The sequence below is a fragment of the Carlito syrichta genome, unplaced genomic scaffold, assembly GCF_000164805.1.
Source record: "Carlito syrichta isolate Samal-C Ts95f unplaced genomic scaffold, Tarsius_syrichta-2.0.1 Scaffold301887, whole genome shotgun sequence".
NCBI lineage: Eukaryota > Metazoa > Chordata > Mammalia > Primates > Tarsiidae > Carlito > Carlito syrichta.
Window position 1 is genome coordinate 89,449 of NW_007245983.1, and position 23,084 is coordinate 112,532.

The following is a 23,084-nucleotide window of genomic DNA, read 5'->3' on the forward strand; positions in this document are numbered from 1 at the left end:
AAACCAGTTGTCAGCCGGGCTCGGTGGCTCAGCCTGTAATCCCAGCACTTTGGGAGGCTGAGGTGTCTGGATTGCCTGAGCCTGCGGGTTCGAGACCCGCCTGGGCAACTTGGCGAGACCTCATCTCTACAATAAATCAAAAACTAGCCGGGCGTGGTAGCGCATGCCTGTAATTCCAGCTACTTGGAAGGCTGAGGCGGAAGGATCGCCGGGGCCCAGCAGGTCGAGGCTGCGGTGGCAGGGAGCAGCCACTGCACTCCAGTCTGGGCGACAGAGTGAGACTCCAACTCAAAAAAAATAAAAATAAAATAAAAAAGTACATTCCAGTTCCATTTTGATGAGCAGCACGGTTGGTTCCATGTTCTGCTATCGTAAACAATGCTGCGATAAACATACATGTGCAGTTATCTTTTTTATAGTTTTTGAGTTCTCCTGGGTATATTCCCAATAGGGGGTTTGCAAGGTCATATGGAAGGTCGCTTTTTAGAACTTGTAGGAATCGCCAAACTGTTTTCCACAGAGGATAGCCCTAATTTGTAACCTATGTATTCTTATCTGCAGGTACTTACCTTGAGGGCCTCAGGGAAGATGAGCATGACTTTGGAGTTTCTTGATAACTGTTTATTCATCTCTGTATTCTGTATGTGTTTGTTCACCTCTGTTTTCTGGTGACAATGCCTACCTAATAGTATGAAGATGATGAGTAGATAAAATGCCTGGTGTCATTTCTGGCACTTGGAGCTTGATTTCTTATGCTCCCTGCCTTTTTCTTCTTCCTTCTTAGCTGCAGGTGGCTAGGGATGCAAGAAGCTGAGGAATGATTTCCATTCTTGATTACTTTCCTCTAGAAAAGCAATCCCAGGTTTTAAGCTGTTTTTGGTAGTATGTAGACAATCAAGGTACTTTTTGCAATTCACATCATTTTGTTTATCACTGTTTTTTTTTTTTTTTTAAAGAATTGGAGTCTCACTCTGTTGCTTAGGCTGAAGTGCAGTGGCATGCTCACAGCCACCCCAGGGTTGACCTGCTGTGCTGGGCTCTGGCGATCCTTCCACCTTAGCTTTCTAAGTAGCCTAAGTTTTTGATTTATTGTAGAAATGAGGTCTCACCAAGTTGCCCAGGCTGTTCTCAAACCCGTGGGCTCAGGCAATCCTCTCACCTTGGCCTCCCAAAGTGCTGGGATTACAGGCTGAGCCCCAAGCCTGGCCTATCACTGTATTTCAAAGAGTAATTCAGGTGCTTTGTTTTATAAGTGTTGAGCACATATACCCTTCACAAATTTTGGGGTTCCGTTCCTGCTTTTGTAAGTAAATGCTGTTTCTTTACTTTGCTTTTCACAGTCTTCTCTCCATGTTTCATGAACTATGAAATATATTTTGAAGTAACCAACACAACATGTTTGCTATCACCTATAGACTTGGACTTGAATGAGAATTCTTAATCCTAATAAGACTTCTTATAATGTCTGTAATTGTCATAATGTCAACAGAATCATAGTGCTACTTATAGACCCAAAGAATAGGGTTTCCTAAACTAATGAGTAAATGAAGTAGGTTAAAAAAAAAAGCTTTTTTTTTTTTTTTTTTTAGGCAAAGTCTCACTGTGTCACCTAGGTTGGAGTGCAGTGGCATGATCATGGCTCACCACAACCTCCAACTCCTGGGCTCAAGCAATCCATCTGTGTCAACCTCCTCAGTAGCTGGGCCTACAGGTGCATGCCACTGTGCTGAGCCAGGCATTTTTATATGAAGGTATTTTTGTTATGAAATTAGATTAAGCAGTATAGCATTTAAACTATTAAACATGAAAAATTATTTACTAAGGGATAAAGAAAAGGATTTAAAAGAAGTACAACCAACTTCCATTGAGGTGTCTGAGGAGCCTTCTCAATTATATGCTGATCTTCTCTCCCCTTTGATATCCTGTTGTATGCTATATAGTGAAGCAATAAAAAGATTCACAATTTAAGCATTATTATTGAGTTAACCAAAAGATATATAATTTATTTTTTGCCTTTATTTGTATTTTTAAAATTTAAAGATATGGGGTACAATTCAGTGTTAGGTATACAAACGTTTGTTATGCAGGTACCCTTGTTGATGGGATGCGCCCTTCCTTCCCCAGGCAGATTCCCACTACTGCCAATCCCACTTCCCCGCCCCCCTCCCAGCAGTTTCCTGGTACTGCCAATCCTTTTCTTATATAGTATTACGATAATTGTTCAAGGTTCACTTATGAGTGAGAACATGTGATACTCAGTTCTTTGTTTCTGTGAAAGATCACTCAGTATTATAGACTCTAAGTCCAATCCAGGTTGCTGTGAAGCTCATGATTTTCTTCTTCTTTATGGCTGTGTAATATTCCATTGTGTATATGTACCACTTTTTTTTATCCAGTCCTCTTTTGATGGAAGACATATAATTTAAAGATTAATTTATATAACTCCAAATAATGCTATAACTAATAATGTTATGACTAATGATGTTCTGGGAGCTATAAGAAGGAGTTCTGGGAGCTATGGGAAGGAGTTCTGGGAGCTATGAGAAAACTAAATTTTTACTTCCCATTACAGGCTATCTGTAATGTCAAAAATAGATGTATCAAGCAGTTGCAAGAAAAGCTTATAATATAGGCTTATAGGAGAAATTACCAGGCAGAACAGCAGGAGAGTTGAAAGTTGTTGATGTTGGGGGCATGGGGCTGATGGTGGAAAGGTTGACCAGCAGACTGCTGCCTTTCATTTAAGTGTTTGTGAGTTTGGTTGAAATTTTAATTTTATATATGCTATTTTGATAAGGATACAAGTTAACTATGACAAAAAAAATGGAAATATAGCCTATCCAAAACAGTGGAAAGACAGCCCACAAAAGAAAGAATACATTTATAAATCATATTTCTGGTAAGGTACTTTTATCTAAAAAATGAAACGAACTCTTATAACTCAGTAATAAAAAGACAACCAATTAAAAATGGGCAAAGGATCTGAATAGACTTTTTTTCAAAGCCTCAATAAGTACGTGAAAAATCATCAGGGAAATGCAAACCTATCTAGACAGATAATAACAGATGTTGATGAGGATGTGGAGAAATAAGATACCTCATGTATTGCTGCTTATGTAAAATGGTGCATTCACTTTGGAAAATAGTTTGGTAGCTCCTCAAAAGTTTAAACATAGAGTTACCAGATGACCCAGCGATTCTACTATGAGATATATATCCAGAGAAATGAAAACGTGTATTTGTACAAAAGCTTGCACATAAATATTCATAATAGCATTATTCATATATAATAGTCAAAAAGTGAAAGCAATCAATTTATCCATTGACAAATGAATAAACAAAATATGGTATATCCATATAATGGGATATTAAAAGGAAAAGGAAAAAGAAATTAGGTATTGCTTAAAGAAGCAGTAACTTTTTTTCTCTTTTGAGAACAAGTTTATTTTTTCTTACCTGCCATTTGTCCAGGTTATTACAGATAAAACATGAAATTTACGAAAGCAAAATTGTCATGGTATTAATCATAAGCATCTTTTAGTGGATTATTGTTTTTTATTATGCTTGGTGCAGATCAAGTATAGCCTAACATTTTCATGGCTAACAGCCTCTTCTTAGAGTATTCTGAGAAGTTGGGTTTTAGAAGACCGTAAGTGATTTTCATGTTGTCGAACTATTTGCTGCTGCTGCTGCTGTCATCTTTATATCTGATCAAGAATGAAACATGTGCATGTGTGTGGCCTATACTTGTGTACATACCGAATAGAATGTATAGAATGTCTTGTTGCTTGGGTTGAGGCACTTGCCTACATGTTTTGTTCCCCCTTGAATTTTTATGTTATGAATAAACGGTTATTTAAATGTAACTACATTATATTTGACTGTTGCCTCTGTGAGTTATCTGCTGGAGACAGTTTTCATGAATTGTTAGCAGTAGGCTGCTTCAAGTCATACTTCCTTCCATTCATCTCCAGGATTCATATTTTTGATGTCTTGCTTCATTTTATGTATTTTTGTGTTTCCTGCCCTGTTACCTTCATAAATAGTCCTTTTAATGAACCTTGTTTATATTTATTCTTTTTAGGTGACTGACTAATTGGACCTCAGGTTTTCATCTTGATTATAAATTGTAGACTTTATCAGGTTTGTGTTTAAATTAAATCATGGTGGAACATACTGTAATATGTGCTTTGGTTGAACGTGGGGACCAGCATAACTCTGAGCCTGGAATTGTTAGGACATTCCTCTTTTCTTTGTCACTGAAAGAAATTGTAACTATTAATATTTATCCTTAAAATAAGAGAGAACGAGAGTGCATTTTATAAGAGTCAAGGAAATTAAGAGCATTAGGAAGAATAGAAGCTGGTAATCTGCAAAATACAAGACTGACAGCCATATGGTGAAAAAAATGTTCAGAGTGATAAAATCTATAATCATCATTTGATTTACACTTTATTTATTTATTGAGTTGGAGTCTCACTCTGTCACACACTCACAGCCACCCCAGTGTCAACCTGTTGGGGCTCTCCTTCTGCCTTAGCCTTCCAAGAAGCCGGAACTACAGGTGTGGCTAATTTTTTATTTGATTTATTGTAGAGATGAGGTCTCACCAAGTTGTCTGGGCAGGTCTCAAACCCACGGACTCAGGCATTCCACCAGCCTCGGCCTCCCAAAGTGCTGGGATTACAGGCTGAGCCACCAAGCCCAGCCCACATTTTATTTTACTTTAAAGATATGGGGTGTAATTCAGGGTTAGGTATGCAGATGGTCATTGTACAGGTAAAGTTTGGACTTGTTTTTTTAATGCCACTGTGTTGTGTCTTGTTGCTGCATGAACATTAAGTTTTAGAATAGACATTTCTCCAAACAAGGTATACAGATAGCCAATAAGCATAAGAAAAGATGCGCAGCACCATGTGTTATTAGGGAACTGCAAATCAAAACTACAGTGAGATGCTCCCTCACATTCAGATGGCTAATATTAAAAAAAAAAAACAGTCTGGGCATGGGGGCTTGTGCCTACAATCCCAACACTTTGAGAGGGTGAGGCAGGAGGGTTCCCTGAGCCCAGGAGTTCAAGACCAGCCTAGACAACATACTGAGACCTTGTCTCTACAAAAAAACCAAAAAAAGTTAGCTGAGTGTCATGGCATGTACCTTTAGTCCCAGCTACTTGAGACTGAGGCAGGAGAATCACTAGTGCCCAGGAGTTTGAGACTGTGGTAAGCCATGATATACCACCGCACTCAAGTCTGGGTGACAGAGAGTGACCTGAATTAAAAACAAGCAAACAAAACCTTAGGAAATAACACATGCTGGCAAGGGTGTGGAGAAGTTTGAGTTCTTATGAACCGTGGGAGGGGATGTAAAATGACATAGCTGCTGCGAACACTGTATAGTAGTTCCTCAAAAAACTAAAAATAGAATTACCATATAATCCAGTGATTCCACTTCTAGGTTTATACCCAAAAGCAGGTTCTTGATGAGTTATTTGTATACCCATATTTATACGATTATTATTTACCATAGCTAAAATGTGAAAGCAACCTAAATACCCATCTATGAATTAGTGGAGAAGCAAAATATGGTACAACTGTACAATGGGATATTATTCCGCCTTAAAATGAAGGAAATACATATGCTGCACCATGAATAAACCGTGAAGATGTAATGCCAAGTGAAATAAGGCAATCACAAAAAGACAAATACTGTATGATTCCACTCATATGATATACTTACAGTTGTCAAACTCATAGAGACAGAAAGTAGAATGTTGATTGCCAGGGCCTGAGAGGAGAGGAGAGGAAAATGGAGAATTATTATTTAACGGGTATAGAATGTCAGTTTTACAAGATGAAAGGAGTTATGGAAATGGAGGATGATGATGGTTGCACAACATAAGGAATGTATTTGATACCACTCAACTATACACTTTAAAATGGCTAAGACAGTAAATCATAGGTGTGTGTATTTTACCACAATAAAAAGTGTCAAAAAAATAGTCATAGGAATACATTTTCAAAAGCTATTTCTGCATTTTTCTTTTACTTCTCCAATTGTGCTCTTAATTGTTAAACACTATTTTCTTTTGTTGTTTTTATACATCAGAATTATATAATTCTTAATACAGTTGGCTGGGTAAGAAAAGAAAATTTTAGCATGACTACATCTTTTCTTAGTAATAAGAATCTCTACTCTGGCCTATCCCTTGCCCGCTTTAGTTTTCCTATCTAGCACTAGCATTGAAACAAATACATGTACATCTGTATGCCCTAAGTAGGGAAAGTAATTTGTTCCTTTGCCCTGAACACCTCATGCTAATCACAGCTCAGTTTCCTCAGTCAGTATAGACTAATCATACCACTGCATCCTGGTATGATTGAACTGGAGAAAAAGCAGAATGCTGTAAGTGGATCCTCATTTACTCAAATTAACTTTACTCATTTTGCCTACATTTTGTCCAAGTATGTGCTCTGTTTTCCCTTTCACTGCAGGCTGTGCTGTGTCTCTGTTGAATAAGTACTGGAATTTGCATAGATGTGTGTTAGATAATATCCCTTTTTCCGCATTTAGTAGGCAAAATGATGTCTTTATAGTCTCCTGGACAGTGTTTTACAAATGGCATTCTGGCTGCTCCATGCCCTAACTCCTTTGTCTTCATTTTCTTAAACTCTCTGCCCTATGGTATTATTCAGTTTTCTTATGCCTTGGTCAATGAGAAATTTTATACCTGTGCACTTCTCTTCTATTTATTATTATAGCATGTAATTTAACTTCAATAACATGTTGGAATAGGCCAAAAACTTATTTCCAGAAAATGCTTTGTGCATAATTCATGATAATTTCCTGCTGTCCTTGATATATGAAAATGCTTTACGCTCTGGTAAGAAACAGCTTTTGGAACTCTGTCATTTGTTCATATTATGGGAATACCATCTGTACCAAGCAGTAGCTTCTTATTTCTTTTATATAAATACGGCAAAACCATCATCATTACACCCCATATACATATATTCAACATTGTTTTTGTACTTGGTATTTTTCAATTTGTACTGTTTTTGAGTTATTTTTTAACAGTTTTATAGCACATTGCAATTACAGAATAATTTTATACCCATTAGTTCATTTTATTGTTCACCCAACATTTTTTTTTTTTTTTTTTTTGAGTTGGAGTCTCACTCTGTCACCTAGCCTGGAGTGCAGTGGCACACTCACAGCCACTGAAGTCTTGACCTACTAGGCTCAGGCGATCCTTCTGCCTCAGCCTTCCAAGTAGCTGGAACTGTTCACCAACATTTTAAGGTAGTTATTGTTCACACATTTGAGACTGGCAAATTTTTCACTTTCCTAATACTGAGAGCAGTTGAAAATTTTTAAAAAATCTGAAGCTGGTTGCCACAAACTTCTGTCAGTAAGCAAAAGTGAAATGGTCTTTTATAAATTGTCACCTTTTCACAATACAGTTGAAAGTTGCGACATGTCTGTCATTTGCCTCAGACATCACTCTGACTAGCATTCTGTACTTTGTATTTTTTTTATTCGGATTATAAACCCGAAAAGACAGTCTCCCACGATGAGGTAAATTCACGTCAGCAGTAACCAGGAACAGAGATTGGAATAATGTCAATTCATGTCAGCGGTCGCGAATGAGTTAATATTCCATTTTTACAGCTGAGCAAACACAGGTGGTACTCTTTATGTTCATGCTTCATTATACATCTCTTTATGTGTCTTTTTAAAAACCTAAACTCCTAAGAAAATGATTCCTGGCTGGGCACAGTGGCTAACGCCTGTAATTCCAACACTATGGGAGGCTGAGGTGGGAGGATCACTTGAGTACATGAGTTCAAAATCAGCCTAGGCAACATAGTGAGACCTTGTGTCTACAAAAAAATTAAAAACTTCGCCAACATAGTGGACCGTAGTTCCACCTACTGAGATGGAAGGATTGCCTGAGCCCAGAAGTTTGAGACTACAGTGAGCTGTGATCATGCTACTATACTACAGCCTGGGTGACACAATGAGACCCTTACTCAAAAAAGAAAAAGAAGGCTGAGGTGAGGGGATTGCCTGAACCCACAGGTCCGAGAACAACTTGGGCACCTTGGTGAGACCTCATCTCTACAATAAATAAAAAAATTAGCCGGGTGTGGTAGCGCTGGTCTATAGTTTCGGCTACTTGGAAGCCTGACATGGAAGGATCACCGAGGCCCAGCAGGTTGACGCTGGGGTGGCTGTGAGTGTGCACAATGGAGTGAGTTTCCAACTTGGAAGGAAGGAAGGCAGTGAGGGAGGGAGGAAGGGTGGGGAAGGAAGGAGGGAGGGAAAGAAGAAAGGAGAAGGAAGGAAGGAAAGAAATGGTTCCTTTCTTAGCATGTGATTACTGTGACTGCTTCCTTTGTTTGTCAGAATAAATTTCTTGCTATATTTTTATTTCCTTTCCTATGCACTTCTATTTTTTTTATCTCGGCCTTTTACCCTTTTAAGTCTGGGTCATTATTTATCATTTTGAAATCGTAATAACTGCAGTGTAATAACGATGGTGATATTACATATTACATAGTATTTTTAAACTTTCACACTGAATAATCTCATTTTTATCTTCACAGCATTATCTGAGGTAGGCAGTACAGGTTAATTGGTAGTTTTTCTGTATTGAAAAGCTACAACACAAAGTATTAGCTAAAGTTTTTTTGTTTACAGTCATGTAACTAATAAGCATTAGGAATAGGAATACTCGTGTTCTTTCCTCTGCCATTATAACTCTGCTTTGTGTTTGCTGGCACAAACTTTCTTTCCAACTTTCATATTGCCAATCACTTACTCAGAACTAAATCCAGAGTAGCAGTTTTTCTTGTTGCTTTTTCAAAAAACTTCTATAAAAAGAACTTATCCACAAGGCAGGTCAATAATTTGCCAACTTCTCTGTATTTAGAGAAACAAGTCTTTGAGCAGTTGTCTCTACTCATTGCTGTTTTGCTTGTTTGCCCATTTTGTAATCTGTGTAAGAACTCTGCCTGTGTATTATATGTCTATGTATTAGTTTCCTAGGCCTGCCGAAACAAATGAGAGGGTATTGAACTTTTATTAGTCATCAGAGAAATGCAAATCAAACCTAAAATAAGAAATGACAAGCTGGGTGGCTTAAAACAACAGAAATTTATACTTTCATAATCCAGGAGACCAGAATCCAAAATTAAGGTGTTGCAGAATTAGTTCCTTCTTAGAGGCTCAGAAGGAGAATCTGTCCTACACGTCTCCCAGCTTCTTTTGGTTGTTCCTTGGCCTGCAGCTGCATAATTCTGATCTCTGCCTCCATGATCTGTCTTCACATGGCTATCCGTCTGTCTGTCTTTCACATGGCATTTTCTTTTCCATGTGTGTCTGCTTCTGTGTCTCTTCTGTTCTTATAAGAACATCAGTTACATTGTATTAAGGGCCCACTCTGCTTCATCATGACCTCATCTTAATTTAGGTCTTAATTACTTATGCAAAACCACTCTTTCCAAATAAGGTCACATTCACACATACCAGGGATCAGGGATTAAGACTTCAACATATTTTTGGGGGAGACACAATTCAACCCACAACAATATATGTTCATTTTTGTGTGTCTCTACTATTATTCTTGTAGTATGTTTACCCATGTGCTTCCCACAAATGTCTATCAATCTGACCTTGTGTATAGATTTCCATATATATCTTTTCCCACATAATTTATATACGTAGTCATACATATGTTGTTTAGCAACAGGAATACGTTCTGAGAAAAGCATTGCTAGGCGGTTTCATCATTGTATGAACATCATAGAGTGGACTTACATAAACCTAGATAGTATAGCTTCCTACACACCTAAGCTTTATGGTACAATCAATTGCTCCTACAAACCTGTATAGCAGGTCACTACACTGAATATTGTAGGCAGTTATACAGTGGTAAGTATTTGTATATTAAAAAAAAAAACCTCAACAAAAAAATGATGCCTGGCATCCTTGAAAGACAATTGGAACTACATTGAAGAAATGTGCCACTGTGAAGATGTCTGCTGAGAGTTACCGCAACAAACATGCTGTTGCCAGAGTTACATATCAATTCCATCTTTATATATATATATATTTATTTGTTTGTTTTTAATTTTTTTTTAAGATGTAGGGTACAGTTCAGGGTTAGGTATACAAATGTTCTTTGAACAGGTAAAGTTTGGGCCTCACTTTGGTCCCTACTTCACCTGGTTTGAGATCAGGTACCCTTATTGATGAAGTGTACCTCTCTACTCTCTCCTCTGGCAGTTTTCCACTACTGCCAATTCCTTTCTTATAGTATTATGATAATTGTTCAGGGTCTGCTTATGAGTGATATATAGATACATATCTTAATATTTGTCAGTGTTCTTTTAATATCTGCCCATGACTTTTATTCATATGAATTCTTCTAATTTTGGCATAGTTTACACTTTAATCTCACATTTATAGCACATGTCAATTCAGAGTAGCCATATTTCAACTGGTAAATAGCTACAAGTGGCTAATAACTATAGTTTTGGACAGTGTGGGTTCAGGAGATGAGGCAGACTTAAAAACAAACAAACAAACGTTATATTTATTTATTTTGAGTGAAAGTGTGACTCTGTTACCCAGACTAGAATGCTCTGGTCAGTCATGGCTCACTGACCTCCTGGGCACATGTGGTCCTTCCACCTTAACCTCCCAAGTAACTGGGACTATAGGTACATGCCACCACACCTGGCTAATTTTTAAATTTTTTTTTTTTAATTGAAAAGGTCTTGCTATGGTGCCCAGGCTGGTCTCAAGCTCCTGGCCTCATGTGATGTTCCTTACTTGGCCTCTCAAAATACTTAGAATCACAGGTGTGAGCCACCGTGCTCTGCTGTTTAATTTTTTATGAAGTAACTCCTATTAACTTGGTCATAAGTAAGTATCAGAGAGAGGGTTAGCTTGTCAAGGAAGGTTTTACTGAAAAGTTGTCATTTAAATAGTGTCTTGAATTATGAATATAAATTTGACAAGTAAACAAAATAGGCAGACAGATTAACATGTAAAATCATGGTGCTGTGTAATAAGATTTGTTCAGAGACTTGGAAGTATTTCGTTGTAGCTGGAGAATAGGTACTTGTATATGAGTAGAAGTTGATACACAGCCATAAAGAAGGACAAAATTATGAACTTCACAGCAACTTGGATGGACTTAGAGTTTATAATACTGAGTGATGTATCACAGAAACAAAGAACTGGGTATCACTTGTTCTCATAAGCAAGACACATTTTAAAGGGTATCATATGCTAAAGCTATCCTGCAGGCTAGTGGTTCTTTACAAGTTCTCTGTGTTGTAAGTAATTTACTAATAATAACAGTTAACGTCTTTCTTAGGATAAATATCCAGAATTGTAATTGATGGATCTAATAGAATTAACATTTTATATTCCCATACACTCAGTGAAACTCATAGTTTGAGCTAATATACACTATCTGTAGTAAATATGCTAGTTTCAGTGCTTGCTTAGCTGCTGTAATTAGTATATTGTAATGTGCTAATTTTTTTGTTAGGTTTGTACTTTATTGTGTATTTTGTTATATTTGTATTTTATTACTCAACAGCCTATTTCTTATTAACATTAATACCTTGGCTGGGTGCTGTGGCTCAAGCCTGTAATCCCAGCACTTTGGGAGGCTGAGGCGAGACGATTACCTAAGCCCAGGGGTTCGAGACCAGCCTGGGCAACGTGGTGGGACCTTGTCTCTACAATAAAAAAAAAAAAAAAAAAAGCCGGGCATGGTAGCATGTGCCTGTAGCTCTAGCTACTTGGAAGGCTGATGCAGAAGGATCTCCTGAGCCCAGCAGGTCAAGGCTGTGGTGTCTGTGAGCATGCCACTGCACTCCATCCTGGGTGATGTAGTGAGACTCCAACTCAAAAAACAACAGCAAAAAAAAACCATTAATACCTTACTCCCATTTAGTCCTCAAATCCCAGGCAAACCTTACCAGTTGTCCTAATAGCATCCTTTACAGTGATAGGATCCAGTTCAGGATCAAGCATAGTACCTCAGTCTTTCCTTCTCTTTAAAGGAAAGTTCTTGACATTTTTGAAGATTGTAAGTTGGTTATTGTGCTGAATGTCTCCCAATTTGTTTTTTTTCTGTTTTCTTTTTATTAGATTCAGATTATGGGTCTTTGATAGGAACTTCACTTCTCATTGCACAAGACTTGGATTTGTATGATTACTAACAATGTTCACTTTAATCACTTGTTCAAGGTGGTGTCTGCCAGTTACTTCTTCCTTTTAGAATTAATGTGCATTTGGTGGGGAGGTATTCTTTTTTTGTGTGTGTGTGTAACTTTCTTTTTTTATTTAAAAAATTTTTTTTAACTTAAAAATATTATCTGAAATATGTGGGAAACAATTCAGGGTTAGGTATGCAAATGTTCATTATGCAGGTATTCTTGTTGATGAGATGTGACCCCTCCTCCCCTGGCAGTTTCCCACTACTGCCAATCTTTTTCTTACAGTATTATGATAGTTGTTTAAAGTCTGCTTATGAGTGAGAACATGTGATACTCAGTTCTTTGTTTCGGTGATACATCACTCAATATATTTTTTTTTTTTTTGAATTGGAGTCTCACTCTGTCGCCCAGAGTGGAGTGCCGTGGCCGCTCCCAGCCACCGCAGCCTCGACCTGCTGGGCTCCGGCAATCCTTCCGCCTCAGCCTTACAGGTAGCTGGAACTACAGGCGCGTACTACCACACCCGGCTAATTTTTTGATTTATTGTAGAGATGAGATCTTGCCAAGTTGCCCAGGCGAGTCTCGAACCCGTGGGCTCAGGCAATCCACTAACCTCAACCTCCCAAAGGCGTGGTATTACAGGCTGAGCCACCAAGCCCGGCCTTTTTTTTTTTTTTTTTTTTTTTTTAGTTAGAGTCTCACTCCTTCGCCCAGGCTGGAGTGCAAAAGCATGCACGCTCATGGCCACCACAGCATTGACCTTCTGGGCTCCCACGATTCTTCTGAGTAGCCGAAACTACAGATGTGCATTACCATGCCCGGCTTTTTTTAAAATTTTATTGTAGAGATGAGGTCTTGCCAAGTTGCCCAGGCTGGTCTTGAACCCTCGGGCTCAGGCAATCCTCTCGCCTCGGCCTCCCAAAGTGCTGGGATTACAGGCTGAGCCATCGTGCCCAACTTCATCACTTGGTATTATAGACTCTAAGTCCATCCAAGTTGCTGCAAAGTTCATAATTTTGTCCTTATTTATGGCTGTGTAATATTCCATCGTGTATATGTACCACATTTTTTAATACAGTCCTCTTTCGATGGGCAGCACGGTTGGTTTAATGTTTTTGCTACTGTAAATAATGCTGCAATAAACGTGTATGCAGGTATCTTTTTAATAGAGTGGTTTGCATTCCTCTGGGTATGTTCCTAGTAGGGAGTTTGCGGGGTCGTCTGAAAGGTTGATTTTTAGATCTTTTAGGGATCGCCAAACTTTTCCACAGAGGTTATATTAGTTTACACTCCAACTAACAGTGTAGAAGTATTCCCTTTTCACCACATCCTCTCCAGCATCTGTTGTTTTTTAAGTTATTGATGATGGCCATCTTGACAGGAGTTAGGTGGTATCTCAGTGTGGATTTAATTTGCATTTCTTTGATGACTAGTGAGACTGAGCATTTTTTCATGTATCTGCTGGCTGTGCATATGTCTTCTGTGAGGAGTATCTATTCATATCTTTTGCCCACTTTGTAGTGGAGCTTTTTTTTTTTTCTTTTCAGTACGTTTGAGTTTCTTATAGATCCTAGATGTTAGGCCTTTGTCAAATATACAATTGGCAAATATTTTTTTCCCAGCCTGTGGGCTGTCTCCCTGCTCTCTCAATGGTTTCTTTGACTTTGCAGAAGCTTGTCAGTTTGATGAGGTTCCACTTGTCTATCTTGTCTCTTATGGCATGAGCACTTGGGGTTCTGATCAGGATTTGCTTGCCAGTTCCAATTTCCATAACGGTGTCTCCTGCATTTTCTAAGATTCTTGTAGTTTGAGGGTTTACGTTTAGATCTTTGATCCATTTAGAGTTGACTTTTGTGTATGGTGATAAGTAGGGGTCTTGTTTTAATCTTCTGCATGTGGTCAGCCAGTTTTCCCAGCACCATTTACTGACTAGGTTCTCCTCTCCCCAGTGGTTGGTGGTGGATGCTTTGCCGAAGATGAGTTGGTTGAGAAATTGAGGTTTTGCTTCTGGAATCTCTGTCCTGTTCCGTTGGTCTATATGCCTGTTCTCATACCAATACCAGGCTGTTTTGATTATTATAGCTTTATAATAAAGCTTAAAATCTGGGAGTGTGATGCTTTTTGTTTTTGTTTTTGTTTTTTTGCTGAGGATTATTTTGGCTATTCGTGGTCATTTATGTTTTCATATGAATTCAGGTATTGTTGTTTCCAGGTCTGAGAAGAATGCTGCTGGTAATTTAAAGGGTATTGTGTTAAATCCGTAGATTGCCTTGGGTAGAATGGACATCTTAACATTATTGATTCTTCCAATCAATGAGCATGGAATATTTTTCCATTTGTTTGTGTCATCTTTGATTTCTTTGAGCAGTGCTTTGTAGTTTTTGTTGTAAAGGTCACTCATGTCTCTGGTTAGGAAGATGCCAAGGTATTTTTTTTTTTGTGGGTATTATAAATGGTATTGTGCTTTTTATTTGTGTTTCTGTTTTTTATTGGTGTATAGGAATGCAACTGACTTTTACACATTTATTTTCTACCCTGAGACTTTGCCAAAGTTCTTTATCAGTGAAAGGAGGTTTTTGACAGATTCTCTTGGGTTTTCGAGGTATAGCATCGTGTTATCTGCAAAGAGGAATAATTTAACTTCCTCTTTTCTTATTTGGATACCCCTGATTTCCTTCTCTTGTCTGATTGCTCTAGTTAGGACTTCCAATACTATGTTGAACAGGAGGGGTAAGAGTGGACATCTTTGTCTCTTTCCAGTTTTTAGGGGAAATGGTTCCAATTTCTGTCTCTTTAGCAGTATGTTGACTGTGGGTTTCTCATAGATGGCTGTTACTATTTTTAGGTATGTTCCATCTATGCCTAGATGTTTGAGGGTTTTTATCAAGAAGGAATGCTGGATTTTATCAAAAAGTTTTTCCGCATCCAATGATGTAATCACGTGGTTTTTGTCTTTACATCTGTTGTTGTATTTAATTACACTTATGGTCTTGGGAATGTTGAACCAGCCCTTAATCCTAGGGATGAAGTCTACTTGGTCATGGTGGATGATTTTTGCGATGTGATGTTGGATCCAGTTTGCTAGAATCTTGTTGAGAATTTTAGCATCTCTGTTCATCAAGGATATTAGCCTGTAGTTCTCTTTCTTTGTTGGATCTTTACCCATTTTGGATATCAGTGTGATGTTAGCTTCATAAAATGATTTTGGGAAAGTTCCATCTTTCTCAATTGCCTAGAATACTTTCAATAGGATTGGTATCAGTTCCTCCTTGTATGTATTGTAGAATTCTGCTGGGAAACCATCTAATCCAGGGGTTTTGTTTTTTTTTTTTTTTTTTTGTAAGTAGTTTTCTTAAGACAGAGTTGATTTCTTGGGTTGTTATTGGTCTATTTAGGGTCTCAATTTCTTTTGTTTCAACTTGGGGAGGTTGTGTGATATAAGAGAGGTCTCCATAGCAATTAGGTTTGCGAGTTTGTTTCCATACAGGTGTACATAGTAATCTCTGATAATCTTTTGTATTTATTCGGAGTCAGTTGTGATTTCATCTCTTGCATTTCTGATTGTGTTTATCTGAGTTTTTTCTCTCTTTTTCGTGGTCAGTCTAACTAGGGGACCATCAATTTTGTATATCCTTTCAAAGAACCAGTTTTTGTTTCGTTGTTTTTGTGTTATCTTTTTGTCTTCTATGTCCTGAATTTGGTCTTTTATTTTGGTGATCTGGATTCTTCTGAAGTTAGGGCTTTGGTGGTCTTACTTTTTCAGCTACCTTAGGTAATTTGTTAGGCTGTTAACCTGTGAACTTTCCATCTTCTTCATGTGTTTGTATAGATATGAATTCCCCTCTTAGTACTGCTTTCAGGGCATCCCAGAGATTTTGGTAAGATGTTTGCTCATTTTCATTTGTTTCCAGCTATCTTTTAATCCTTGTTTTGATTTCCATGTTGACCCAGGAGTTGCTTAACATCATATTGTTTAGTGTCCATGTCTTTGTGGGTTTTGGGGGAACTTTGTGGATGTTGCTATTTATTTTTATTCCACTGTGGTCTGAGAAGGTGCATGGCAGAATTTCAGTTTTATGTAATTTGTTTATGCTTAATTTATGGCCAAGGATGTGTCAATCTTAGAGTAAGTTCCATGTGGTGATGAGTAGAATGTATATTCCATGGTTGTTGGGTGGACTGTTCTGTTGGTATCAATTAAGTCCATTTAGTCAAGTGTCACATTGAGGTTCCGGATCTCCTTGTTGACTTTTTGTCTTGAGATCTGTCTAGGGTTGTTAGTTGGGTGTTTAAGTCCCCAGCTTTGATAGTGTTAGAGTCAATATCGTTTTTTAGTTTCCCTAGAAGCTGCTTTATGAAAGTTGGTGTTCCTGTGTTGGGTGCATGTATGTTTAGGATGAATATTTCTTATTGATGGATTGAACCTTTTAGCATTATGTAGTTACCTTCCCTATCTTTTTTAATTTTTGTGAGCTTAAAGGGTATTTTGTCTGAAATTAGGATCGTGACTTCTACTTTCTTTTGTGTTCTACCTGAAATTTTGTTTCCCATTTCTGACTTTGAGTCTGTGAGTGACCTTTCTAGTGAGATGATTCTCTTGGAGACAATATATTGTTGCCTGATGATATTTTATCTAGTTTGCCATTCTGTGTCTTTTCAGTGGTGCATTTAGTCCCTTAACATTCAGGCTAATTATTGAGATGTGAGTGTTTATCCCTGTTATAAGGTTCTTATAGAGTTTGTTGCTGTTGCTGCTGTTTGTTTATTTGTTTGTTTGTTTTTGATTTTGGGGTTGATTCATGTGTGTTTTCAGTCTTTTCCCTGCATTCTTGGGAAGGGCATTGTCATTCTTTTTTCCTTTCTTCTGTTTTTATTACTTTCTTAAGTGTTTCTTGTAGAACTGTTCTGGAGGCAGCATAAACTCTTAGGGAATGTCTGAGAAGGATTTTAATTCTTCATCACTAATGAACCTTAGCTTAGCTGGGTAGGTAATTCTTGTTTCAAATTGTTTATCTTTGCGAACTTTGAAGATTGTTTATCTTTGCGAACTTTGAAGATTGAGCTCCAAGCTATCCTAGTCTGATGTGTTTCTGTAGATGAGTCTGCTGCTAATTCATCTTCCCCGGTTGGTAGTCTGACCTTTCTCTCTTGCTGCCTTTAGGAATTTTTCTTTTATACCTACTTTGCATAGGTGAATTACTATTTGTCTTGAAGTTGGTCTTCTCATTTGTTGTCTTGCAGGAATTCTCTGAATCTCTTGTGTTTGAATGGTCACATCATTGATGAGATAAGGGAAGTTTTCATGGAATATTTATTCTATGAATAATTTCATGGAATATTTATTCCAGAATGGTCTCTCTCTATCTGCCTCAGGGATTCCAATTAATCTTTGGTTCGCCCTCTTGAAATAATTGCCTATCTCTTGGAGGTTTTGTTCTGTCTTGGGCCAGCTACCAAGTGTGAGGGGCGACTGTTTTCTGCTGCCTCCTCTCAAGAGAACCCCAAGAGTGGCAGATGATCCTGCACGCCCAGGTTTCCAATCTCAGGGTGGTGGGGGATTGTAGTTACCTCCAGAGGAGAGTCCCTGGTGCATGAACCCAAGTCTCCCCTAGACGGACTTTCACTCATCCACCAACACACATCCACTCATGCACTCATGCAGAGAGTCTTTATGGACACTCGCTTTTGCGGAGACTCTCCCAGTCTGGCCTGTTTTGTTGCCATCTTGCCTGGAAGCCTCTGGGAATAATAATAATAATAATAATAATTATTATTATTATTATTATTGAGTTGGAGTTTCACTCTGTCACCCAGGCTGGACTCCCGCAATTCTTCCACCTTTGCCTTCCAAGCAGCTGGAACTACAGGCTTGCGCTATCATGCCCGGCTGATTTTCTTTTTTTTTTGAGTTGGAGTCTCACTCGGTCGCCTAAGGCTGGAGTGCAGTGGCACACTCACAGCCATGCCAACGTCACCTTGCAAGGCTCCAGCGATTCTTCCACCTCAGCCTTCCAAGTAGTCGGAAGTACAGACGCACGCTTTGAAGTATTCTTAAACTATCTCATTGACTATCAGACTTTCTATTTATTCACTCACTAATTTATATCTGTGTTGGTTTATAATGTCCTATCTTATTCAGTGGGTTATAATCTATTGCTATCACTGTTTGTTTTGATGCTGGAATTATCCCCAGTTTGGCCAATGTTATCTCCTTCAAGCTATGTCCTTTTAACATGTCTCCATCATCCTTGAACACTTTCTTGCTTTCTGGAACAGGATATTCCAGATTCATCTTATATATTTTTTTCTCTATTGCTGTAATTAGCCAATTACTACTCTCCAAAGAGCTCTGATTTCTTTTATTGGAGAATGGTATTAGAAGATAAGAGCTAGGTGCCAGATATGTATATACCACTGGGAAGGGGAGATGGTTACTGCTTCACCACCCTCTCAGTAGACAGGATTACAGAGCTAGATAGTATGCAAGTTTGTGCTTATGTGTACACATACACCACAAATTTATGTATATTTCTTTTTTGAGTCAGAGTCTCACTCTGTCACCCAGGCTGGCGTGCAGTGGCATGCTCACAGCCACCCATTTGCTGGGTTCCATTTGCTGGGCTCAGGTGATCCTTCCACCTCAGACTTCCAAGTAGCCGGAACTACAGGTGCCCGCTACCACACCCAGCTAAGTTTTTGATATATTGTAGAGACAAGGTCTCACCAAGGTGCCCATGCTGGGCTCGAACCCCTGGGTTCAGGCAATCCTCTCGCCGTGGCCTCTCAAAGAGCTGGGATTATAGGCTTGAGACTCTGCGCCTGTCCGTCTATTTCTTTTGAAATCCATTAGCTCATCCATACTTACAGTTTCAGTCCTAAGGTTCCTTCTAATCTTTTTCCCCTTCCATATTTTAACTCCCTTCTCTGACAAATGAGAACTCTGGGTCTAATTTTCCTTAGTACATCTTATTTGGTCTGTCCCTCTGTATATAGCAAGTCTACCATTTCTGCTTCTAAACCCTCCTTACCCTCCTCAGGCTCTTATGCTCTCTGCCAGTCCTCCCCAACGCGTGAATACCTTTCTTACCTCACTTAGGCTCCAACATCCCATGCGAGCTGATCTTACACATGGGTGATCTCCTTACATAACTTATATTCTGACACCTTGCAGGCTGCCTTGTATGTGGATACCTACCTGATTGCTATTTTCTAGGAAAGGAACAGGACTTCTCTGGATTACTTCAGTTTATTTTAATATTCCTTGCTGTGGAGTTCTTTCTTTCTTTCTTTCTTTTTTTTAAACATTCTTTGAGTCCTTTCAGTTTGAGGTCTTATATTTTTACTAATTCTGAGAAATTTAGTCAGTATTTCTACAAATATTTCTTTATATTGGTATTTCTCTCCTCCCATATATACTGTTATGTGGTTATTGATTTCCCTCATTTCTCTATTCCATATCTCTTGATTTTTCTTTTAGATATTTTATCTCTTTTTAATGTCTTTTGGTAGAGTACCTTAAACCTGATATTTTAGCTTATTAGTTTGCTCAACTGTATCCATTCTGTTCTTCAATTCATCTATTAAGTTCATTATGTCACTAATTATATTGTATTATTTCAGTGGTTATATTTTATCTGCCTATTTTTTCACTTGTACACTGGACAAAATTTCCCTATATTGTTCCAGGGATTTCTTTCTGTCTATAAACACAAATGAATCTTTTTTATTTAGTACAGATCATACTGTACATACCGTCAGGCAATTTATCATTTTAAAAAATGATTAGTAGAATTTATTACATATGGAGATAGTTTGGATTAAATACAATATAATTTTAATGTATACCTCTGTGTTTATGTGTATGTGTTTGATTTTTTTTTTTTTTGGTAAGTTGGGGTCTTACTCTATCGCCGAGGCTGAAGTGCAGTGGCATGATCATGGCTCACCACAGCTTCGACCTCCTGGGCTCAGGCGATCATTCTGCCTCAGTCTCCCAAGTAGCTGAGACTATAGGTACATGCCACCATGCCTGGCTTATTTTTTAATTTTTTTGTAGAGATGAGGTCTTTCTATATTGTCCAGGCAGACTGGTCTCGAACTCCTGGACTCAGGCAATTCTCCCGCCTCAGCCTCCCAAAGTTCTGGGATTACAGGCATGAACCACCCTGCCCAACCTGTGTAATTTTATATCTTTTTTATACTAAAGTATCCTTATACTATTGCCTCACTACTTAAATATCATAAGTTAGTGATAGGGTATGAGTGCAGTGGGTTAGTATTCTGTGAAGTAATTAACTGTTTCCCTCTTTGTGTCCTTGAGGTTGTTTTCAGTTTTTAAATGTTATGATACTGAAATAAATATGAATTAGGTATTTTACAATTATAGAATTATTTTCCAGGATGGATTTTATCAAATGGACAAATAAGTGAAAGAGGTCAATATTTTTAGATTATTAACCATGTAGAGACATGTCTAGAACTTAATTGGCATTCAAATAATATTATGATAATACAATAATAGAAGAAAGAATGTTATAGAACTATATGGTGATAGGTGGGGTCCTGTTTCATTCTTTTGCATGTGGTCAGCCAGTTTTCCCAGCACCATTTGCTAAATAAGGCTGTTATTGATGGCTTTGTTGAAGATGAGTTGGTTGAGAGATTGAATTTTTGCTTCAGGAATCTCTCCTGTTCCACTGGACTATATGCCTGTTCTTGTACCAGTACCAGACTGTTTTGATTACTGTAGCCTCATTTTTAATTTAAAGTCTGGAAATATGATACCTCCTGCTTTGTTTATTTTGCTTAGTATTGTTTTGGCTATTTGTACTCTTTTTTGTTTCCATAAGGAATATTATTAAAAAAGCTTTCCAATATGGGTATCCCAGTTTTTATTCCCAGGAATGATGTGATATTATCTATTTTCTCACATCTTAAACACTTAAATTATTTTGATTATAGTCAGATTCTATATCTATCTTTCTTAAAAAATACTATCAGATGATATAACTAAGGCCTGTTTCCCTTTTTTGCCTATTAGATAAATGAACATTATGCTTTCTTACAGGACTGAATTTGCTCTTAAAGAAATCATGTCCTCTGGAGGTGCTGAAGATGATATCCCACAAGGAGAGAGGAAAACAGTTACAGATTTTTGTTATCTTCTGGATAAATCCAAGCAACTGTTCAATGGGTTAAGGTTAGTGGACTCTTGATGCTTTCTTTTCTTTTTTCTTCTTCTTCTTTTTTTTTTTCAATCAGGTTCTCACTCTGTTGCCCAGGCTTGAGTGCAGTGGCATAATCACAGCTCACCACAACCTCGACCTCCTATACTCAGGCAGTCATTCTTCCTCAACCTTCCAAGTAACTGGGACTACAGGTGTGTACCACCACACCTGGATTTTTTTTTATTTTTGTAGAGATGAGGTCTCTTTATGTTGCCTAGGCTGGTCTTGAACTCCTGGGCTCAAACATCCTCCTGTCTCGCCTCCCAAATTGCTGGGATTACAGGCATGAGTCACCACACATAGCCTAAGCTCTTCTTTGTTTTTGTGGTTTTTTTTGTTGTTGTCTTGCTGTTGTGTGGCAAGTTTCTGAAGTTTATGGACAGAATGTTATATAAATATCTGTATTAGAAGTGATTGTGATTTTTTTCTTTGACACTTTTTAAAAAACATATTGTTTTATTCAAGTTGAGAAGAGCTATTTTGTTTGATGTTTTTGTATACATTGCTCACCAGGACCTGATTTACATCTGATTTAGCACAGTAGGGTATTGAGGTCCCAGGAGCCTAGAAATACATATGCAATTGAATGTGGAGCTTTCTGTTGCATTTTTGTACTTTTATTTACTTGCTTGTTTCTCTTATTCTTTCTTTTTTGGTGGGGGTGTAAAATGTCTGTTGACCAATGTAATGATATAGTGTTGTAGACAGTATTATTTTTACTTTTTTTGTGTGGGCCCTAAGCAGTCTTGTAACTGAAGCCGTATGCATTTTTGTCAAAGTGTGTCTTTGCGTATTCTTTGTGAGGTAGCTGAATAATTTTGCAACATTTTATTTCTGAGTCAGTGTCTTTGTCACCCAGGCTGGAGTGTAGTGACACGATCACAGTTCTCTGTAGCCTCAACCTCCTTGGCTCAGGTGATCCTTCTACCTCAGTCACCTAAGTAACTGGGAGCACAGGTGCGCACCACCATGCTCAGCTAATTTTTTATAGATCTCTCTGTGCTGCTTGTGCTGGTCCTGAACTCTTAGGCTCAAACCTCGGTCTCCCATAGTGCTGGGATTATAGCAGTGGCCACCATTTTGTTTTATTTAAATGATTTAGGCTATATTTCAGTTTTTGAGATTCTTAGGATATTCACTGACCTCAGACCTAAAGCTTCATTAACTTAGATCCACTTATAAGCAAATTCTAGGTAACATACTAAGAATAAACAGGTTTTATTTTTTTCTTTTTTAGAAAGCAGATTTTATTGAGAGGTCAGAAAAGCTCCCACAGTGGGAAGGGAACTGAGGGGGTTGCCCAACAGATTTTATTTTTCAAAATTTATGTAAGTGTGAATGTAAAGGTACCAAGTTTTGTTTTTGCTTTTTTGAGTCGGAGTCTCACTATCACCCAGGCTGGAGTGCAGTGGCACACTCACGACCACTACAACCTCGACCTGCTGGGCTCAGGTGATCTTTCCTCCTCAGCCTTCCAAGTAGCTGAAACTACACACATGCACTACCATCATACCTGGCTAATTTTTTTTTTTTAATTGTAGAGACAAGGTCTTGACAAGTTGCCCAGGCTGGTCTTGAACCCTTGGGCTCAGGCAATCCCCTTGTCTCTGTCTTC

At 38.1% G+C, this 23,084-nt stretch overlaps 1 protein-coding gene across 1 annotated transcript in view; it reads left to right on the forward strand.

Moving 5' to 3' along the window:
• SCAI (suppressor of cancer cell invasion) overlaps positions 1 to 23,084 on the forward strand; it is a 184,791-nt gene that overhangs the window by 64,078 nt on the left and 97,629 nt on the right. The window contains exon 3 of the mRNA XM_021711146.1: positions 21,310 to 21,441. Within this exon, the coding sequence (XP_021566821.1) occupies positions 21,310 to 21,441 (132 nt within the window). The remainder of the gene's footprint in view (positions 1 to 21,309; positions 21,442 to 23,084) is intronic.